This window comes from Chiloscyllium plagiosum, unplaced genomic scaffold (assembly GCF_037043375.1).
Source record: "Chiloscyllium plagiosum isolate Xiang-an unplaced genomic scaffold, Cpla_swu_hap1 HiC_scaffold_29, whole genome shotgun sequence".
NCBI lineage: Eukaryota > Metazoa > Chordata > Chondrichthyes > Orectolobiformes > Hemiscylliidae > Chiloscyllium > Chiloscyllium plagiosum.
Window position 1 is genome coordinate 6,884,987 of NW_028270167.1, and position 14,364 is coordinate 6,899,350.

Sequence of the window (14,364 nt, forward strand, 5' to 3'; positions counted from 1 at the left end):
TGTAGGGCTCAGCTAGAAGGCAAGGTACACCTTACTCAGAGCGTAGAAGGATGTCTGGACAAGTTCAACCTCATCTCTGCTGGCGAAACCCCAAAGCCATCTGTCAGGAAATTTGTGACTGTGGGGTGGGGGTGAATCTCCAACCAATTTATTCAATGTCACCTCAGTCTCTGTCAATAACAAAGAGGCCAGAGATTCAGTGCCGCCCACAGTGACAGGTTTACCATCAAAGCGCATGCACCATTATGGTTTACATCAGAATTGGACATGAATGTAATATTGCCCTCAACACAACAGCTAGACTTGAAGCATTAACTCTGTTTCTCGCTCCACCGATACCGCCAGACCTGCTGTGTTTGTTTTCAGCTCGAAGTACAATTCGAGTGTGCAAAGACCCCATGCATTTCAGTCCTGCCTCTGGGTGTACAATTCAGGAAGGCAGTGAGACGCAACATGTGCTGTTTGTGGGGAGAAAGATTATTTTCCCTTTGACTGGGTCTCAGTGTCTCATTGGTTTCCAGCAATAGCAGATCATCCACAAGTGAATCTTAGCCTTGTCTGAACAAGGTGTAGTTCATTGCATGATGGCAAATGGGTACAAGTTACATTCATTTGTTAGAAAATATTAGAAAGACTGGGGATATTGGTCTGCAGTCCTCAAGAATCGAAAATAGTCTGCCTTATCGCTACGTGAACCTGAATGACATCCATCAGATTAAGTAAAGCCTAATGCAGTCCCCAACGTTAACCTTTTCAGAACCATGACCTCATACACCATATCTCTACTGAATTTGCCTGGAAAGGTGAATAACTTTGGATCTAAGAAAGACAAGTCAGAACATCCTGTAAATATTGACAAGCTGGAAATTGGTGGTGCAGAGAGAATTGGGAGTTTAGATACAAAATGAATAAAGGCTGGAGGACGGGTAGGTTTACAATTCAAAAGATGGATGGAATAGCAACCTTGAAAATCAGAGATTGTAATACTCAGTAATGTGCAGTGTTCTGGAGCGACCCCATGTGGACGTTGCAATCAATTCTGAACTCAGGGTATACTTGCCTTACAAAGCAGCACATAGTCCCCAGAATGATAACGGGACAAAATAATATTAAATTGTGAATCCATGTTGGATTGACTACATCTTAGTATTAAAGACAAAGGGATGATCTAAATGGGGTGTTTAAGTTCATTGAAGGACTTGGCTAGGGTGGATAGTGAGAAAATATTGCCCCTGGAGAGTCCAGAACATTGAGGTTTAACCTAAAGATTAGAGCTGGGTCTTTCAGAAGCAATGGGAAGAAGTTGTGTTTCTCTCAGAATGTATTGGAACTCTTACCTGCAAAAAGCTACTAAAAATGAATGATCAACTAAAAACTTCAAAACTGCAATTGATATGTTTTTGTTGAGAAAGGATTGCAGCATCAAGGCAGGTAGGTGAAATTAAAACACTGATTGGTCATGATCTAACTAAATAACAGAACAGGTTTGATGGGCTGAATGGTCACTTATGGATCATTCACCAGGTTAATAGCAAGGCAGGGCCAAAGGCTTTGGGAATGGTCAGACACTGAAGATTTCACTTGAGAAAAAGGACAGGGAGAAAAAATGCAAAAGGAATTGGAAGTGCTTTGTTCTTACTGGCATACACCCATCTAATATTTTTATTCTGCTCCATGAACAAAAATCCCTTTGAAATAGGAATTAAAACGTATCTCACTTTATTTTCAGTGAAAAACACAAATCAATGCACCATCTTCATAATTACAATAAAAAAAAACAGAATTATATCCTTATTCATGTTTGATCAGATTCACTTCAAACATATTGTTCTGATTGGTTTCCAGGAGTTATTGGCACTCGATGGATGCAGATCAGTATTTTATAAACTGTTTTCAGAGGCCAAGGACTCAACCTCCAATCATTAGATTCTTCCATTTCTTTTAAGAAAACATTCTTTTCTGTCTTATATTCAGCAATTAGAAATCACAGGGAAATACCTCAAAAGAACTTAACAAAATTAGTGCATAATCTGTTGTAGATTTTATACTTCTCAGTACATTAGCTAAGTGCGCCAAATTGAAGACTTGAGTTAACCCGAGGGGAGTGGACTGTCAATGAAATAAGAGCAAGGCCATTAGGATAGAAGAGATTAAATCCTCCTTCATGTGAGGGATGGTAAAGGTGCAGAAGCTGGCTCAATTAATAAATATTGAAAATGAGATTATGAGATTTTTGCAGGCTAAGATTCTTAAAAGGTATAGGACTGAGGTGAGTAAATGGGGTTAAGATACAGCTCAGGATTTCACTAAATGTGCACATATAGAATCTTTGAGATTTTAACCCTCAGAAACCATGAGAATCCGAGAAAATTCCTGAAATTACATCATTTGAGATGATGGTCCTGGTCAGGAGAGGTTTGATAACCTTAAAACCAGATTGAGATCTGTATCACCCATTGATTAATGAATTCTCTTGAAGTGCTGAATGGCTTCCTCCTGTTTCTGTAATTCCATCCTCCTCTATTGTAATTGTTTAACTTGTAAAGCTTAATTATATCGCACTAACATAATTGGAATGGGATTAGGCATTGCCATGACATGTTAAGAGGGTGGTGCTGGCAGAATATTCATACGTTTTTATAAGATTCCTTTCTCTTCATTAAATGCATTTCACCTGAAATTAACTTGCCATGGTGATACCTTAGATCTAGGGTGTGGCCAACGACATGTTAGCAAAAAATATCACAATAAACCAATTTGCGCTTAAAGTTCTCAAAATATGGCAGAACTTTAAGCACAAATTGGTTTGTTGTGAGTTTTCTTTGCACCAGCTCAAACAACACCTACCCCCTACATGACGTTGGCCACACCCCAGATCTAAGGTATCACCATGGCAAGTTGCTGTCAATTGTGCATCACTGTGAGATTTCAAGGTGGCTACAGCAATTAAATAGTTCTTTTGAGTGCAGAATACTAATTGCACATTTTAGAAACTTTATAAAATATTTACTTTTTTAAAAAAAACTAAGAAACTGACTACTGTACCCCAAAGCGTCAAGCAAGTAGTTCCTGTTTAAGTTAACAGTCATATTTGCTCATTTAAAAATCAGGTTATTCACAGATGATGGATAACCTGATTAAAAATTCTTTGGTTTGTGAGCAACACATTTTCAGTAACCAAATTGCACCAAATTTCAATTATTAAATAAATCAAGGAATATTTTTATAGCAAACATTTTTTTAAAATTCCTGCCAGATTGTATTTGTTCACAGCAGGGTGTTTTTTTAAATTTGGCAACATTTGATGGAAACCTGAGAATATATATTTAGATATATATACATTTTGCAAACCAGGTGCAATCTTGGGTGCATACTGCCATTGGATTGAGCCCAAAGCAGCAATTCTTAAATTGTAATCTTAACTTAATGTGCAGCCAGTGCACACACAGAGTCTTTGAGATTTTAACCCTCAGAAACTATGAGGATCTGAGAAAGTTCCTGAAATAACACGACTTAAGATAATAGTCATGGTCAGGAAAGTTTTGATTATCTTAAGACTGGGTTGAGATCTGTATCATCTAATGATTAATGAATCATTTTTCTCTATATTGACTAAGCAAATACACATTTTATACAGTTACCATCTCTATTTTTCATTAAACATATACAGTACTTTAACGAGCTTTGGGGGAAATCCAAAATCCCCAGTGACAGTCTTTTGGAAAAGCAGCATAAATCAGAGGCGCCAACCTCAATCACACCCAATGTGTGGTCAAAGCCCATCCTTTTCATTAGTTGCTGTTAGCCTGTAAAAGGCAAATACAAGACATTAAATCTGAGGAAAATGTCACTCTATAGCATCAATTTCACCATTATTTAGAAATTGGTCTCATTCTTATGGATTGGCAGTAGGCAGGTCACACAAAACAATATCCAGCAGGTACTCACTATGGTCTGGGCCAATGGTTTCCAAATCTGTCAGTACATGGAACAGAGTTGTGTTCCCACAAACATGGACTTTACTGGTGACCTCTGACACAGATCCTAACTCTAGAATTCTGTCTCTCCCTAATTGCCCTGCTTTTGGCTCAGTGTCAAAACCTGTTTAGTAATGCTCTGTCTTGCCAAATGGATTGGGACATTTTACTACATTGGAAGGTCTATGTAAATGCGGGTTGTTGTTGTAAATCATGGGACAACAGTGCAATCACCAGGACTCATCTCTTGAACAAGTCAGGGTCTGGCTCCTCCACCCCAAGCCCTATTTGAAATCTAATGGCTTCACCTTCTGGTTATCCATTACCTCTGTAACACTTCATGGTAGAAAACCAACCTTTCACATTTACCTATTTGTGGAATTAACACATAAATTAGAGACATGCTTGCTTTAGACATTAGTGAAGGTCTTCCCTTCATCATGATTTTTGGCCGCATATCATGTCAAGATTAATGCTTAAGCAATTTACACAAACACAGAGAATAAAAATTGTTTTGCCTGGGATAGGGTATTAAGAGATTAATCATGATTTGACTAAATGATGGAGCAAGCTTGAGGGACTGAATAGCCTTCTCCCTGTTCTGTGTATATCCCCAATTAAAATGTAAAGGGCTTCAGCCTAAGCTGACACTGTAGGGTGACTTTATGAAGTCTCCCAATTTCATCATGAGATAAATTTTTAACCTTGTAGTGTGGGCAATACACTGGCAATTTATTCTGAACAGCTAAAGTTGGAGAGTTGTTGAAGTGGCGATAATAAATATTTCTGTTTATGTAATGCTTGATATATCATTGAAAGATATTGAAGGCTTTCGCAAGTATATTCATGTTACTTAAGTAACTATGACAGCCATTGCACACCAGTGAGATGAATGTTGCTTTGTGTTTCAAATTAACCCGGAAAATATTGAACCTATTTGAACCAACGTATTGAACCTGGAGGAAATCCTCCTATTATTCAAACAATGACCCAGATTCTCAAATAACTAAGGAAACAGTTTGATATCCCATCTATAGGAGGTGCCATTCATGGCTCAGTACCCTTATTGCTGAGTCAGAAAGTTTACAGACACTTGGTGGCACAAAACTTGAATATAGTCAAAAGAAAACGTGGTCGGAAGATTTTTTTTCAAGACTCACTCCTAGATGTGGAGGCTAAAATTGAGGTGAAAATTCCCAGTATGGTACTGAGGGTATGCTACACTGCCAGAAGTTCAACTTCTAAGATGAACCATTAAGATGAGTCCCTCCTGCTGTCTAAGGTTCTGTCAAAGATCCCTTGGCACTTCTCAAATAAGAGCAGAGTACTTTTCCCTCAACCAGAATCAGGATCGGTGAAGCCGGCTTTCTGGTTGATGTCTTGTTGCTGTTCGTGAGCATTCGCATGGCATTTCCTACATTATGACAGTGACTATTGTTCGAAATGTATTTCTCTGGTTTGATAGCTGTGGGTGATAAAAGGTGTAAAATGGAAATACTAATGTGTTTGCAGCCCAGCTTAATGCTGCTGACTCTTAGAAATATGTGCATTAACCAATGTATGTAGGGTATTGGTTAGACCACATCTTGAATTCTGTGCACAGATTTGGTCTCCTTCTTATTGGAAGGATGTAAATGCATTCGAGATGGTTCAGAGGAGGTTTACTAGATTAATACCTGGAGTGAGTAGGTTGCCTTGAGGAAAGGTTGGATAAACTGGACTTGTTTTCCACTGATGTTAAGAAGATTGTGAGTGAGTGATTGAAGTGTATAAGATCCTGAATAGTTGACAAAGTGGATGTGGAAAGGATGTTTCCCCTTTGTGGATGAGCACAGAACCAGGGCTCAGAGTTGTAAAATTAAGGGTCACCCTTTTAGGACAGAGATGAGGGGAAATGTTTTCTGTCAGAGTCTCTGGAACTCTGCCTCAGAAGGTGATGGAGTTTGGAGCCATTGGATATTTTTAAGTCACAGGTGAATAGATTGATTTAGACAGGGGGATTGAGGATTATCAGGGTATGTAGGTACGTGAAATGCAAAACACAAACAGATTGCCCATTATCATTAAATTATTGAATAGTGGAGCAGGCTTGAGGGGCTGAATGGCCTACTTCTGTTTCGATGTCTTAGGTTTGCATAAGTACAAGACAAGGGAGTCTGCAATGAGAGCTCTCCAAAGGCTTAACCTAGACTCATTCCTTACTCTCATACCTTGTTTATCTAACTCACTGCTGCTCACACATCATTACCTCAAGGCCCCATTCATCCATCAACACCTGTGCTCTCTAACCAACACAGGCTTTTTCATAAGACCATAAGACATAGGAGCAGAAGTTAAGTCATTCAGCCCATCAAGTCTGCTCCGCCATTCAATCATGGCTGATAAGTTTCTCAACCCTTTCCTCTCGCTTTCTCCCCATAACCCTTGATACTCAAGAAACTATCTATCTCAGTCTTAAATATACTCAATGACCTGGCCTCCACAGCCTTATATGGCAATGAATTCCACAAATTCACCACTCTCTGGCTGAACAAAATTCTCCTTATCTCCGTTCTAAAAGATCTTCTCTTTATTCTGAGGCTGTGCCCTTGGGTCTTTGTCTCTCCTACCAATGGAAATATCTTCCCAACATCTACTCTGTCTGGGCCATTCAGTATTCTATATGTTTCAATTAGATCCCCCCTTATCCTTCTAAACTCCATCGAGTGTTAACCTAGAGTCCTCAAACATTCCGCATATGTGAAGCTTTTCATTCCAGGGTCCATTCTTGTGAACCTTCTCTGAACACGCTCCAAGGACAGTGCATCTTTCCTGAGATATGGGGCCTAAAACCGCACACAATACTCCAAATGTGACTTGACCAGAGCCTTATAAAGCCTCAGAAGTAATTCCCTGCTTTTATATTTAAGTTCTCTCAAAATAAATGCCATCATTGCATTTGCCTTCCTAACCACTGACTCAACTGCAAGTTTACCTTGCGAGTCTCTTTGCAGTTTAGACTTTAAATTTTCTCCTCATTTAGAAAATAGTCCATGTCTCTATTCTTCCTACCAAAGTGTATGGTCTCACACGTTCCCAAGTTGTACTCCATCTGCTGCTTCTTTGCCACTCTCCTAACCTGTCCAAATCCTTATGCAGCCACCCCGCCTCCTTAATACTACCTGTTCCTCTACCTATCTTTGTATTGTCTGTAAATGTAACCAGAATGCCCTCAGTTCCTTCATCTAGATCATTAATGTATAAAGTGAAAATGGAGTTTTGAGAAGATTTATAGCTCCATGTTGAGGTTCTGGATGTAGGTTTGCTCAGTGAGCTGGAAGGTTCGTTTTCAGACATTTCGTCACCATACTCGGTAACTTCTTCAGTTAGCCTCCGAATGAAGCACTGGTGGTGTAGCCTGCTTTCTATTTATATGTTTGAGTTTCTAAGAGTTGGTGACACCATTTCCTGTGGTGACATCATGTCATATGGTGATGTCATTTCCTGTTCTTTTTCTTGGGGGTTGTAAATGGGATCCAAGTCAATCCAAAGCAAAAAATCCCTTTGACTTCACCATCACCAACCCTAGGAAACTCAAATGTATAAATAGGAAGCGGGCTACACCACCAGTGCTTCATTTGGAGGCTCACTGAAGATGTTGCCTAGTATGGTGATGAAACATCTGAAAAGGAACCTTCCAGCTCAGCGAGCAAACCTATATCCATAAAGTGAAAAATTGTGGTCCCAACACAGGGTATGCTGCGCTGTCAGCATGTGACTTTCAAAATGAGTCATTAAACCAGGATCGCACCTACTGTCTAAGGTGACATAATAGAACCTGAATTTTAAATTGTTCTCCTTGTTTTCAAATCCCTCCACAGTATCTCCACCTCTCAATCTTTGTAACTTTCTCTGGCCCACAACCCATGTGTCAGCACAGGCTTGGAGGGCCAAAGGGCCTGTTCCTGTGGTTTAATGTTCTTTGATCTTTATTCTAACCCATTGAGCTCTGGATGCAACTCCCAGTCTGGCCTTTCTGACTCCCTCTGCTGTCCCATCATCCGACTTCATTCCTATAAACACCTCAGGGCATTTCCCTACATTAAATATGGTCCTAAACTGTGGGCTCTTATTGTCTGGATTGTTCATATCGCAAAATATTCTTGCTAGTTGCCACAGTAACAAGGATGAGTTGGTACCTCCATCTGTGAGAAGATCCAGTCGGTGAATTGCGTCACCCGGGCATAAACTCCTGGCTTGTTTATCCGAGCGCAGCCAATCCCCCAACTCGTAACTCCCGCCAGGTACCAAGTACCAGATACTTCACATACAAGAGGCCCACCACTGTCACCCTGGTTTAAAGAGAAATAGTTCACAGTGAAATGGAAACTGCTTAGAACACAGACCCACAATCCCAGTGCAAAGCTTTGGTTTACCCTCAAAGCACCAGCCAACTTGTTTAATTGGGAATAACAGGAATGTTTATCCTGGAATGTTTATTGTGGAACGCGAGTGCACAGAACTGGAGGAACATTGGGAGGCTTTTTTTAGATTAGATTAGATTAGATTAGATTACTTACAGTGTGGAAACAGGCCCTTCGGCCCAACAAGTCCACACCGACCCGCCGAAGCGCACCCATCCAAACCCATTCCCCTACATTTACCCCTTCACCTAACACTACGGGCAATTTTTAGCATAGCCAATTCACCTGACCTGCACATCTTTGGACTGTGGGAGGAAACCGGAGCACCCGGAGGAAACCCACGCAGACACGGGGAGAATGTGCAAACTCCACACAGTCAGTCACCTGAGGCAGGAATTGAACCCGGGTCTCTGGCGCTGTGAGGCAGCAGTGCTAACCACTGTGCCACCGTGCCGCCCTATTCACACGTGGGGAATTGGTGCTGAGTTAACAGCCATCCTCACTTTCCGAAAATTCATTTCTTAGACCTGGCAAATCAAGGTGTTCTACAAATTGGTCAGAGCCATCTCAGTTTTGAGCCAAAAACTTCAATGGATCTTCCACTGAAATGCTCTGTAAGTATCACCCTCATGTTTGGGTTCAAAGAATGTGCCTTCCTTGCTCCAGAGGTGAGCATCTAGCCTGCAGTGTTGAGTGAGTGCTGCAATGTCGGAGCTGTCTCCTTTATGGTGAAGAATCAAACCAAAACATCCTCCCAACCAATAGCCTCCGCCCCAACCGATACCACTTACGCCAATCACATATGGAGTCAGCATTTCATTGCATGCCCAACTCTGTGAATGAGATGACCCACTTGCAGCCAGCTCAGGAAACACCCATTGCAATTAGGACCAAGTTACTGCAGATGCTGGTGAAGAATCATCTGGAATCGAAACGTTAGCTTGCTCTCTCTCTGTGGATGCTGCTTGACCCACTGTGATTTCCAGCATCTTTTGTTCCTATCACAATTAGTTCGAGGTTATTCAGTTCATTTGGGATCTTTAAGGCTTACAGAGCAGGAATCCAGCCAGTCCATTGATTCTAACCCAGGGTCCCAGAAATGAGTAGACAGATGTTGTGGTTTCTGACTGTCACATACCTGACAAGAATCAACTCCCCCAGAGATTCTACCAGCACAGACCATACGGTCTGTTATTGCGCCGTTGTAAAGGTTTCTCTGGTTGCAGGTCCTAGTGCCAATTATGTTGACTGAAGCTTCCATAAGTCTGTCGGAGATCAAACCTGAAATACGTTGCATGAAAGGTTAAGCTCAGGATGTTACAATGGGATTTGCTATTCAGCCACAGACTCAGAATGACGTGGCCTACAAGGTCTGAAATTTAAACAATAGTTGGGAGGAAGGGGTTCTCAACAACCATAAGTACTTGTATTTAGGGTCTTTGACATAGCAAAGTATCCCGAGATGCTTCCCATGCAATAGTAAGAGATATTTGGCCCAGGTGACCAAAAGCTGGATCAAAGAAGGTGGAGGTTCAGGAGCCATTAAAGGGAGGAAAGAGGTTGAGACGAAAAAAGGTTTAGGAGGGAGCTCCGAGCTTAGGGCCCAGGCAACTGGAGGCACAAACACCAATGGTAGCACAATAAACTCAGATACGTACTGAGGAAGTGGAGAATGCAGGTACAATTACAATGCTTAAAAGACATTTGGTTGGATACATGATTGGAAAGATTTCAAGACTGGGGACATATTTTTAAGCTGAGAGGAGAGAAATTTTAAAAAGACATGAAAGGCAATTTTTTACACAGAGGGTGGTTCGCATGTGGAATGAAGTGGTGGATGTGAGCACAGTTCCCACGTTTAAAAGACACTTAGATAGGTAGATGAATAGTTAAGGCTTGGAGGGATATGGGCCCGGAGCAGGCAGGTGGGACTAGTCTAGTTTGGGATTATGTTCAGCACGGACTGGTTGGACCGAAGAGTCTGTTTCTGTGCTGTATGACTCTATGACTCTCTGGTTCTATGTTTGAGTGTGCAGCATTAGAGGGGTTTTGGAGGAGTGCAGGTTCTCAGGGTGTTGGAGAAGTGAAGTTCCATGTCTTCAAGGTGACCAACACTGAGAGCTCTACAAGACAGGGCAGCTTTGTTAATGAAGGATATTGATTAGGCTACTTTTGAAATATTGCGTGCAATTCTAGTCTCCTTCTTATTGGAAGGATGTTGTGAAACTTGAAAAGGTTCAGAAAAGATTTACAAGGATGTTACCAGGTTTGGAGGATTTGAGCTATAGGGAGAGATTGTATAGGCCAGAGCTGTTTTCCCTGGAGAGTTGGAGGCTGATGGGTGACCTTATAGAGGTTTATAAAATCATGAGGGGCATGGATTGGGATAATTAGACAAAATCTTTTCCCTGGGATGGGGGAGTCCAGAAGTAGAGGGCATAAGTTTAGGGTGAGAGGGGAAAGATATAAAAGAGACCTAAGGGACAACTTTTCCACATAGAGGGTGGTATGTGTATGGAATGAGTTGCCAGAGGAAGTGGTGGAGACTGGTACAATTGCAAAATTTAAAAGGCATTTGGATGGGTATATGAATCGGAAGAGTTTAGAAGGATATGGGCCAGGTGCTGGCAGGTGGGACTAGATTGGGTTGGGATATCTGCTCAGCGTGGATGGGCTGGACCAAAGGGTCAGTTTCCGTGCTGTACATCTCTATGACTCTATGACTCAAAGGACAGTATCAGTGTGATTCTGAGTAATGATATCAGTCTAATACATCATGATATGGGATCAGTTTTACTGGAAATAAGGAATAGCTAGGGATAGAAGTCTCAGCTAGGTGCTGTCCATAGGCTCCTGAAGATTTCTCCCACTGGAGGACAAGGTTTAAATTGGGAAATAATGGCGCCATGCGGGAAAGGCACTACAATTGTCATGGGTGATTTTAATGACTGGATGAATCAGACAAGCAAAGGTTACATGGAAGACAAATTTCTAAAACATATCAGCAATTGCTTAATAGAGCAGAAAGTTTTCAAACCTACCCAGAAACATGCTATTTTAGACCTAGAATTGTGTAATGAGGTAGGAGTATCATGAGATTTCATAAATTAAGAATTATAATATTCACAACAATTGTAACTTCAAATTCAGTTTGAGGGAGAGCAACATGGGTCTCAAACTAATACTTCCAACTTAAATAACAGCAGCTTACTACTGGGGAAACGATAGCCTAGTGGAATTAGCACTAGACACTTATTCCAGAGACCCATGTAATGTTCTGGGACCCAGTTTTGAATCCCACCATCTGCCACAATAGACAGTGGAATGTGTCTTTAATAAGTATCTGGAATTAAGTGTCTAATGATGACCATGAAACTATTGCTGATTGTTGTGGAAAACCCACTTGGTTCACTAATGTCATTTTGGGAAGGAAACTGCCATCCTTACCTGGTCTGGGCCTTTATGTGACTCCAGACCCACAGTAATGTGGTTAACTCTTGACTGCCCTTTGAGATGGGTAATAAATGCAGTTCCCATCTCCCATGAATAAAACTAAAACTACCCAGGTATAAAGGAAGACCTATCTAAAGTAGACTAAGGGGAAAGTCAGTGGATGAACAGAGGCAGACATTTCATCAGATATTTAATTATAATCAGCGAAATTCATTTCAGTCAAGAAGAATGATTTGATAAGAGGATGAATCAGCTACAGTTCACAAAGATGGTCAAAGAGAGAATCTAATCAAAAACTAAAGCTTTCAAAGCAACGAAAATGAGAGATGGGCAAGAAGATTGGAAAGTTTGTGGGATCTAGCAGTAGATGATTAAAATTTGATCATGAAGAAAAAAATTGATGAAAGTAAATTGGTAAGAAATATAAAAACAAGCAGCAAGAGCTTCTATGGATACATAAGGAAAAACATCGGACCCTTGGTAGATACAACTGGGGAATTAACAATGGGGTACAGGTAATAGATGGATAATTTGCACCAAAGATTTGCATTGGTCTTATGGTGGAGGACACAATAAACATCCAAAAGAAAACAAATAAGCAATGGGAGGAACGATCTTATAACAATCTTTATCATGAGGGACAGTATTTTACAATCTAATAGGACTGACAACAAATCACTGGGACCTATCGGTCTGTATCCAAGGCTTTGAAAGGAAGTGGCTGCAGAGTATTGGAGGCATCAGACAAAATATTTCAGAATTCAGTGGATCAGAGAGTGACAGTAGATTGGAAAATAGTGAACGTGACACTCTGGTCAATGAGGCAGAAAGACAGAAAGCAGGAAACTATACACCCGTTAGCATAACACCTGTCACTGGGGAAAAGCAAAAGTCTGTTATTAAGGAAGAAATAACAGGACATTTAGAAAAGTTTAACACAATTAAAAACAGTCAACATGGTTTTGTGAAAGGGAAATCATGTTTGACAAATTTGCTAGAATTCTTTGAGGATATAACAGGCAGAGTTGATAAAGGAGAGTCGGTAGATGTAGTGTATTTGGATTTTCTGAAGGCATTCAATAAGGTGCCATATAAAAGGTTATTGCACAAGATAGGAGCTCATAGCATTGAAGTTAATGTATTAGCACAGATTGAGATTTGGTTAACACACAGAAGACAGAGTCAGGATTAAATAGTGTCACACAGCAGCTCAGTGGTGAGCACTGCTACATGGCATTGACAGGGACATGGGTTCTATTCTAGCCCTGGGTGACTGTCTGTGTGATGTTTGCATGTTCTCCCCGTGTCTGTGTGGGTTTCCCCCAGGTGCTCCGGTTTCCTTCCGCAGTCCTAGATGTGCAGGTCGTGTGACTTGGCCGTGCTAAATTACCCATTGTGTTCAGGGATGCATAGGTAAGGTGCATTAGTCAGGGATAAATGTAGAGTAATAGGGTAGGGGACTAGGTCTGGGTGGGATAATCTTTGGAGGGTCAGTGTGAACTTGTTGGGTCAAAAGGCCTATGTCCACACTGTAGGGATTCTATGAATTCTGAAGAGGAAAGGTTAAGAAGATGTTTCCATTAGTGGAAGAATCTCAAAGAATAATGGGACAAACATTTAAAACTGAGATGTGAAGGTATTTCTTCTCCCAGAGGGAAGTGAATATCTGGAATTACTTATCGCACAGAGTTGTGGAGGCTACATGACTATAGTGCATCTAAAGAGGAGTTAGATAGTGTTTTGAAAGATCAAGAATTTGATGGCTGTACTGAGCTGGCATGAAAGAGCAGTTAAGGCCTGGGGCAGATCATCCATGATCTTGTTGAATAGTGGCCAGGCTTGAGGGGCCAACTGGCCTGTTCCTGCTGCCACTTTTCATGACCTCATGACCTCATGCCTTCATGACTTTACTCTGATGTGAAAACATTTACAACCAAGGCTCTCAGTACATTTTTCTTTTGTCAGTTACTCAAAGTCAATGCCATGGTCATCACCCAGAAACTTTGATCACCCGCCAAACAAAAAGGTGGATTTTGCAATGAAGATGTGAGATGCAAGTTCCAATCTAATGGAGATGACAGGAAGCAAGGGTTTGCTACAGATCCACAGGAATTGTAATACCTTCTGTCACAATGGCAGAGAACTATAACCTTTCAAACAATATTTTGAGGAGATAATTTAAAATAAATTAGGCTAATTGAAAGAAAATGTGGCTATTCCTTTACAGAAAAACTGTAGGTAAACAATGTTTGTCTCATTGAATTAAAGTTGATGTGTACTGGTGTTAAATTTAGTGAAAGGGATTGTGTCTGTGTAACCTCCGGGACACTAGGGAAGGGTAAAGGGAAAGTCACCTTAGGTCCACTCTCTCAGGGAGATGGCTGGTGGTGAGTTTAATCTGCAGGTCACCACACCTCAGTTTTTAAAAAATTCATTTGCCGCATGTGGGTGTCACTGGCATTGCCCGTCCCTAGTTGCCCTTGATAAGGTTGGGGTGTGCTGCCATCTTGAACCGCTACAGTCCACCTGCT

The 14,364-nt window shown here is 41.0% G+C and overlaps 1 protein-coding gene across 1 annotated transcript in view; it reads right to left on the bottom strand.

Moving 5' to 3' along the window:
- Window positions 1-1,702: 1,702 nt before the first annotated feature.
- LOC122540595 (transmembrane protease serine 2-like) overlaps window positions 1,703-14,364 on the bottom strand; it is a 53,622-nt gene continuing 40,960 nt past the window's right edge. Inside the window, exons 11-13 of the mRNA XM_043676509.2 lie at window positions 9,519-9,661; window positions 8,156-8,308; window positions 1,703-3,806 (exon numbers count right to left, since the gene is read on the bottom strand). Coding sequence (XP_043532444.2) covers window positions 3,792-3,806; window positions 8,156-8,308; window positions 9,519-9,661 — 311 coding nt within the window. The 3' untranslated portion in view covers window positions 1,703-3,791. The remainder of the gene's footprint in view (window positions 3,807-8,155; window positions 8,309-9,518; window positions 9,662-14,364) is intronic.